Source organism: Echinops telfairi, unplaced genomic scaffold (genome assembly GCF_000313985.2).
Source record: "Echinops telfairi isolate 266 unplaced genomic scaffold, ASM31398v2 ScPeMD7_7441;HRSCAF=8479, whole genome shotgun sequence".
In the NCBI taxonomy this organism is placed as follows: Eukaryota; Metazoa; Chordata; class Mammalia; order Afrosoricida; family Tenrecidae; genus Echinops; species Echinops telfairi.
This window is the reverse complement of record NW_022111341.1, coordinates 107,099-115,526: the sequence shown is the minus strand read 5'-3', so window position 1 is coordinate 115,526 and position 8,428 is coordinate 107,099. Positions and strand designations below refer to the sequence as shown.

Genomic DNA, 8,428 nt, shown 5'->3' with positions numbered 1-8,428 from the left:
ATCCCCTCTTCTTCCCTTCCCCCCTCCTCCCCCTCTCCCATGTCCCCCCGGAACTGTCAGTCCCGTTGTTTTCTCCTCCAGATTGTTCATCCAGCCTGTCGTATCCAGACAGGCCTCAGATTTGATTCTTAAGCCTGCCTAGTTGATAGTGGAGTCAACCAAAGGTTTTACCGGTCTGGGGTGTGTGTATAATTGTGCTAAGTGAATATTCCTCATGACCCTATTTCAGATCATCTTGTTTTTATAGCCACAAGAACAGCGTATTCAGACCTCTGCTGTGATGGCTGTCTAAATTTATGGTACTAGATGTTTTGTTAGCCCATGATATCACACGTAATGTGAGCATTGCAACAGTCTTAGGCTTTCTTTCCCTCTGCATTTTTTTTTATCATCAGCAACAAATAATCATTTGATGTTCACTGTGTCCAAAGATAAATATGATAAGCTGGCTGCTGGGTGGTCTCTGCCCCCTCATCTGTATATATGCAAGTTATCACTTGCCACCCCTCCTAGGATAGAGGCATAGCTCATGTGTTGGGGTCATAGGACAGGAGATTGTCTTACTACTTGGAAACCTTCTAGATAATATCTAGGCTGCTACAGAAAGAAGGTAGCAATTATATTTAGTGGAATTGGTTTTGAATTCTTAGTTATCTGATGCTTTGTTTGGGCCATTTTTTAAATCCACTTGAGATGTTGTACTATGAAATTGAGGTGTGGTCTGTAAGAATATGTGGATATAGTTGCTAGGTTCAAATCCCAATACTGACTTTTTTTAAGTGCATGCCTTTTGTCATGATACTTAATTTCTTTCTACCTCAGTTTACTTATCTATAAAAGGAAAATAATACATTAGCCTATAGGGTTTCTTTTAGAACTAAACAAATACATAAAAAGCACATAGAAAAGTACAGGGTCAGTGCTTGCACAAACCTGAGAGTGAGGCATCTTTTAAAATATTGTGCCTTATGCATACTTCCTTGTCACACTCTTGTCCTGGCCATGTTTTGAAAGGTCTGGAATTTTACCATCTTTCCCTAAGTAGGAACCTTGGTGGTGCCGTGGTTACGAGTTGGGCTGCAATCCACACGATCAGACGTGCGAAACCACCAGCAGCTCCTCGGAAGAAAGACTGTGCTCTCTACTTCCGCAGTAGGTCTTGCAAACCCACAGGGGTCGATAATGATTCAGCACTGACTTGATGGCAGTGAGTTTGGCTTGTTTGTTTTCTCCTTAAACAACCAAACTCACTGCAGTGGAGGTGATTCTGACTCGGTGGTACCACTTGTGAATGCTTCTTGGTTGTTGGCAGAAGGACTATCACTCATGGCCAAAGCCATGGCAGACTTTCATGTCCCAGGGAGCCCTGCAGGCTTCCTACATGGATCCCCATGCATTTGGTGGCTTATATGATAGGAGAGGGGCACTCTGCTTGGAAAACGATTGCTGTGTCTCAAGCATTGTTATTTTATCCCTCAAGGCTGCTCATTGGAAAATGATCCGGATGAGAGTCTTCCAGCCTTCCGAAACCCAGTAGGCTATGCAGGAGTGCTCAGAGGCCCAGGTAGACTGTCAGACCCAGCAGTTATGAAGACAACTCACAGATTGTACATTTTAAAACTAGAGGAGATCATCATGGTCTAAAGAATTGTCTAGGAGATAGATGGGAACCCTGGTAGCGTCATGGCTCTGGGTTAGTCTGCCAACTTCAAGAGCAGCAGTCCGCAGTGACTAGCTATTTCAAGCCAGAGCCTTTCTACTCATGTAAAGAGGGACAGTCTCAGGAACTCATGGTCACTATGAGTCGGCATCAAGTCAACAACAGTGAATTTGAGTAGAAATAGATTATGAGCAACATATGTAATTGAACTGCTCACCTCCTATTCACCTTGGACCCCACTGGTGAGGGAAGGATTTTTGCCCTAGTATTATGAGGATGGCTGGCCCCAATGGTATCTGATGCTGAGCAAACGATATCTCCCGTTTATTGGTCACATGAACTCAGAGCACACGGGAGGAAGTCACCTCCTTATGCAGGGCCACTCAGATCAACTCTCAGGAACAGAGGCAGCAGGCACTGTGTGCCCATAGGCTTTGTTGAAGTCAGACACGTCCACTGCTTGTGGGAGGATGTGATTCGGTTGTTTGAATCTTTCCTTGAGCTGACAGGGAGCTGAAGCCTGCTGCTCCTCAGGGCAGGCCAACCACACTGCCTTCCTAAAGAGAAGGATTGGGCTGGGAGAAATTATCCATGAGCACAATTGGGAGTAGAGGAAATCATGATTAGGTCATTGGGGTCCCTCCTAATGTCAGATATCAGAGCAACACAATATTAATTTAAGGTCTTTTAGTACCCACATTAAGCAAAATTAATTCCAATAATACATTTTCCTTAGCCCAATGTGTTCAAAATAGCAACATTTCAAGGTGTAATCTGTATAAAAGAATTAGATATTTTTAATTCCCTTTTGTTTTATTCCAAGTCTTTGATGTGTAAAGTACATCCAATTTTGACTAACCATGCTTCATGTTCTCACCAGTCTGGAGACCAGTGGCTACTGTTGGGACAGCTCTTTTCAGTGCATCGTGTCTAGGCTACAGTCATAAAATACCCGAAAGAACAGAAAGCAGGCCATACTTCTCTCCTAGCTTTTGTGACTGGGTGATGTTGATGTTTCTTGGCTTGTAGATGAATCTTCACATGGCGTCTTATCCTTGGGTCTGTTGTGTTCAGCTCTCTGTACTTGTTTTCCTCTTTTTTACACCACTTTTCAGGTGGTGATAGGAACTGCCCTACCTTGGTGCAATCTTGTTAGGTGGCATCATGCAGAAAGACTGACTTTATTTCCAAACAAAGTGATATTCCTTAATAGGTATGCCTATTAAGACATACGTAATTTTGGAGGTAACGCCATTTAATTATTCAACTATTACAGAAGTATATTTTGAGAAATAAATAATTGTTTTAAAAGCAATTTTCAGTTCAAATTACACAGAAGTTGGTTTAGAAAGACCAAGACAGAAAAAAGTAATGTACCATTCCACCCTTGTTTGTCCTCTCCATTTGAAATGTATTTTCATTCATTGAAATGCATGTCCACGCACATGTATTTAGCTATTCATTTTATCATTTGAGTACATACTATAGTGTTTTTCTCTCTTCTAGACAGTGAAAATACGTAGTTCAAGGTCTAATAGAGTGTACATTCTAGTGGGATTGTTACATAACTGCATTGTTTTGGTTATTTCCTATTTCACAGGGGTGTGGTGCAATTATTTAATGCTGTTCAGAAGCATCAAAAGAATGTTGATGAAAAAGTGAAAGAAGCTGGAGGCTCTATTAGAAAGCGTGCCAAGTTGATATCAACTGTCTCTAAGAAAGATTTCATCAGCGTTCTTAGAGGAATGGATGGAAATACAAGTGAGAAGAACTCAAAAGCCAAACAGGTAAGGCTTTTTATATCAAATTAAGTACATCAGAAGCTTAGCTGTTAGACTAATGAGTTTTATTTAGGATGAGAAAGCATAATATAGAGTATTATTTTTAAGTTTGTGGAATTTTCCTATATGCCCACAGCCTAATTTTTTAAGACCCTGAGCTCCTCAGTTACATAATGATTCACTGGTCAGAAAGTAGCCAGTGTTAGAACTCAGGAACCACATAGGTTTTGGTAAGTTCTTTAGCAATAAGGCTGGGCTCCTGCCTGAGTTCCTCTTATTTTATCATTTGGAGACTGAAAGCCTGAGAGACACAGAGCCTCTGTTTCATGTCGTCGATCGCCATCCCCCCCATGAAACATCATTTACCCCGCTCTGACACTGTGCTTCCTGTTTCTCCAAACACGTCTGAACTTTGTCTTTGGATAAATGCTGCCTTTCTTTCATCTCAAATTGTTGATAATTCTAAGAAGTGCATACCATCCTGGTGTTATTGTTCCCTTAGAGACCAGCCTGTTGTTGGGATGAAAACTGAGTCATGAGACTGGGTTCAGTTCAAGACTCAAGTGTGACTAAGGACAATGCCAAGGGGGTTCCTCTGGGCTCTATGAACTATAAACTTGGGGTTCTGTTCTTATGATTTATAATTTTGGTCTACATTTTTCTCCCACTTTACTCAGCCCTTTTACTGTGATCCTGTGCAGAGCAGTTAGTTGGTGGTGGTAACGGAACACTAACTAGTTCTGGTCTTGGTGGAGGTTGATGTTTGCTTGCTCCATTAGTTCATTGGATTAATTGTTTCCAGTTTCCTTCATTCTTCTTTCCTTCCAATAACGAGAGGCCAATAGTTGTACCACGGATGGCCTCTCATGAGCGTTTGAGACTCCAGTCACTACTCACCAAAGAAGAGTTTCGAACTTCATCTTTGTGGACTATTTTATACCAGGTGGCTTGGGTGGCCCCCCCATGATTCAATTCCCAGAATATAATTCCAGAGGTAAAACACCTCTGTGTGTTGCCTGGGGGAGTTTTATTAATCCACTTTCAAACACATTCTGCGTGAGGCAAATCTTTTTACATTCTGGTCAGGAAGAACTCAATGGAGGAAGAATTGATGTTAAATCTCAAAATGGAATAGAGTCCCCAGAAAAAGTAGTCTTCCCCAAATCAAATGCTTAGAATTTAAACTCTAATACACATTAATTTCTGCCCTTTCTTAACACAACCTTCTCCCTGCTCTCTGTCACTGCCTTCCTGTCTCTCATATGAGGACATTCATCAATGGATTTAGGACCTACCCTAATCCAGGATGACATCATTTCTAGATCCTAACCTTTATTACATCTTCAGTGACTTTTTCCTAAGGAAGATCACACGCTACAATTCTAGGTGGATTATTCAGGGGATACTATTTTACTCATGACCAAGACTGTTGCCATAGTCAGTGCAATAGGTGAACACCTGAACTAAGGTATAGTTTCTTGTGCAGGTTTCCAGCTTGGGATACTCTTGGAATTGCCATGTCTTTCACCAAAATTGAGAGTACGAAAAGTGGGAACAAGTTTTAGAGTTACTGTTTTTCCCCATTATCTGAAGGTTGACCAATCCTATAAGACAAAATGGTGTGAATTGAAGGTATAATTCCCGTTAGTTTATTGGAGAAAAATTTTGGAACCTTCCTAGTCCCAAAAGAGAACCTACCAAAATCATATTAAATAACATAGAACCTACAATAACATAATCATGCATTGTTCACAGACATCTTGTAAACCTGGCAGCTTGATGCTGACAAACTGAGTGCATTTCCTGGGGCTGGAGCCTGGGAAGTTAATACAATGAGAAGCTGGCTTTAAATGGTTCCCATGAACACAATGTGTACAATCCTGCTCATTCTAATTTCAAATGCAAAGCCTTCTCTTTTGTCTAAACTCCAATCAGGGCATTTTTAGTAAACAAACATTAAACTGAATTATTTACAAAGTTGGAATTCCAATCATTCTTGTACTTTTATGCGAGAAGAAAACACCATTGCTGTGAGATGCGGGGGCAATTTAAGGACAGTGGCTTTCTCCCCGTGGTTCTCAACCTGTTGGTCGAAACCCCTTTGGGGGTTGAATGACCCTTTTACAGGGGTCACCTGATTCATAACAGTAGCAAAATTACAATTATGAAGTAGCAACAAAAATAATTTTATGGTTGGGGCTCACCACCACATGAGGACCTGTATTAAGAAGGTTGAGAACCACTGCTACCGGAAGGTGTGCCTTCCACACTGCTCTGTCCTGAACAGTGGAACACCTCCTCCCACCCAGACATGTGTACCCAGAGGAAGTACCCCTGGCTGCTGTCCTGCATTTGAAATTAGAATGAGCAGGTTCATGGGAACCACTTCAAGCCAGTTTCTCATTGTTTTAACTTCTCTTAAAAGAAGCTCTTTAGTTCTAATGTAGAGTGGTTTTGGATTGGGGCAGCAGTTGCGATCCAAGTAAACTTAGGTTTTGCAGTGCGTTTTGTGCAGCCTTTTGACGTGGAGGAGCTATTGAATGAAGACTGATAACTATATTGTCCATCACCTGTGGACAGTTTGACGTACTGTCAAAATAAGCACCTTACATCTGGCTTCAGTGGAAGACATGCTTTCACATTTTGAAGCCACCGAGCTACTGAATTGATTACCTGTATGGAAATTTCATCAGTGGCATCAGGCCTTTTAAGTTTTTTTTGTTGTTGTTTTGCTTTTCAGTTTTGTTTATTTTGTTCCTGTATAAGTGAGCTCTCTACCTTTTGTGGTGTAACTCTGGTATATTTCTTTCTTCTTCTTTTTAAAGAACATTTTATTATTCCTTACTAAAACAAGTAGTTGAATTGTGTTTGGAGGATAAATTATGCATAAAAGATAATATATGTGTCTAGAGTGCTGAGGTCCACAAGGCTTTGTCTGCTGTTTATTATATATTGGGCATGGATAATGCTGTGCCTTAAGGTTTATAAGCTGTTTAAAATAGCCCTTCAAGTAGTATTAACAGCCCCCACTTCATAGGAATATTGTAAGACACCCCAATGAGTTAATATATATATATAAAGTGCTTAGAATAAAGCATACACTATAAATACTTCCAATTTATTTTATTCTGCATTGCCATTCTTAGAATAACTTCCTTATATGTAGTCCTCTTTTTTCCAAAAAAGAAAAAAGAAGCAAAATCCAAAAGTGGGAACAAAACCGAATAAAAAAAAACTGTCATTGCCTCAGCTATCTGTGTCATTAGGTAAATTGCCTGTTGTCTGAATTAGGTAATCATACTCAATAATTTAATAAAGCTTGTGTTATAAGGCAGTGTCAAGCAGGTTCCTACTCATAACAAGCCAGTCTACAAAAGGAAAAAGTACTGCTTAGTCCTGCGCTGTCCTCAGAATTGTTTTTGTTTGAGCCTGTGGTTGCCCCACTGTGTCAATCCATCTCATCAAGGGCCTTATTTTTCATCACCCCCCACCCACACCCCCACCTCCGACGTTACGCAGCATGATGCCCTTCTCCGGGAACTGGCCTCTCCTGATAATGTACAAAGTACATGGTGAGTTCTCCTCATCCTTGCCTCCAAGGACCATTCTGGCTGTACTTTTTCTAAACAGATCTGCAGTTCATGGTACTTCCAATATTCTTCACCAGCGCCATAGTTAAAATGCATCAATTCTTCTTTGTTCTTCCTTATTCAATGTCCAGCTTTCCCATGCAGATGAGTCTACTGAGAATATCATGGCTAGTGTTCTAAGTATCATCCTTGCTTTTCAGCACTTTAAAGAGGTGTGAGGCAGCCGATTTACCTAACATAATGTGTCCCTCGATCTCTTGACTGCTGCTTCCATGGTCATTGATTGTGGTTGCAAGCAAGACAAAAGTCCTTGACAGCTTCAGTCAGTAGTCTTTTCTCCCTGAATCATGCTGTTACTTCTTAGTCCAGTTGTGAGGATCATGGTTTTCTTTTCATTGAGTTGTAATCTGTGCTGAAGGCTGCAGTCCTTCATCTTCCTCAACAAGTGCCTCAAGACCTCACTTTTCACATTTTGTTAATAAGCTTGCCTCCAATCCTGATACCGAATTCTTCATATAATTCAAAGTCTCTGATTATTTGTTCAGCAGAAAGATTGATAAAACCCAGACACATGCCTTTCCTGATTTTAAGCCATACAATAGCATTCCTGTGTTCTGTTTGCATAACTGCCCTTTGATCCAATTACAGATTCCCCATTAGGTATTGCAGAATTCCCATTTTTCTCCAGACTATCCATAGTTTGTGTGATCCGCGTGGTCGCCTGTCTTTGCATAGCCAGTGAAACGCAAGGAGACATCTTTCTGATATTCTCACCTTTAAACCAAGATCCATCTGACATCAGTGATACCATTGGTTCTATCAGTGACATTGTTCTATTAATTTTCCCATTCTGTTGGGTCATCGTTCTGTGGAATGGGTGCAGATATGGGTCTCTTCCAGTCCGTTGGCCAAATAGATGTCTTCCAATTTACCTGGCATAGACGAGTGATTGCTTCATCAGCTTGTAGAAACATTTCACTTAATAGCCATCAGTTCTTGGAGCCTTCTTTTTCGCTAATGCTCTCAGCTTGGACCACTTCCTTCAGCACCATTGGTTCTTGATCATATGTTACCACCTAAAATGGTTGAATGACCAGCAGTTCTTTTTGACAAAGTGACTCTATCTATTCGTTCCATCTTTTGATGCTTCCTGCATCATTCAGTATTTTGCCATAGAATCTTTCAGTATTGCAACTCGAGGCTTGAATAACTTCTTGAGTTCTTTCATTTGAAGACATGCTGAGCCTGTTCTTCCTTTCAGGTTTTCTCACTGTAGGTCCCTGCACATTTCATTATAATATTTTGCTTTGTCTTTTGTTTTGTTTTTACATTTTATTAGGGGCTCATACAACTGTTATCCCAATCCATACACACATCAATTGTGTAAAGCGCATTTG

The 8,428-nt window shown here is 40.7% G+C and overlaps 1 protein-coding gene across 1 annotated transcript in view; it reads left to right on the top strand.

Annotated features, from left to right (window-relative positions):
* LOC101639295 (RRP15-like protein) overlaps positions 1-8,428 on the top strand; it is a 55,338-nt gene that overhangs the window by 34,982 nt on the left and 11,928 nt on the right. Inside the window, exons 3-4 of the mRNA XM_045298696.1 lie at positions 1,481-1,533; positions 3,261-3,447. Coding sequence (XP_045154631.1) covers positions 1,481-1,533; positions 3,261-3,447 — 240 coding nt within the window. The remainder of the gene's footprint in view (positions 1-1,480; positions 1,534-3,260; positions 3,448-8,428) is intronic.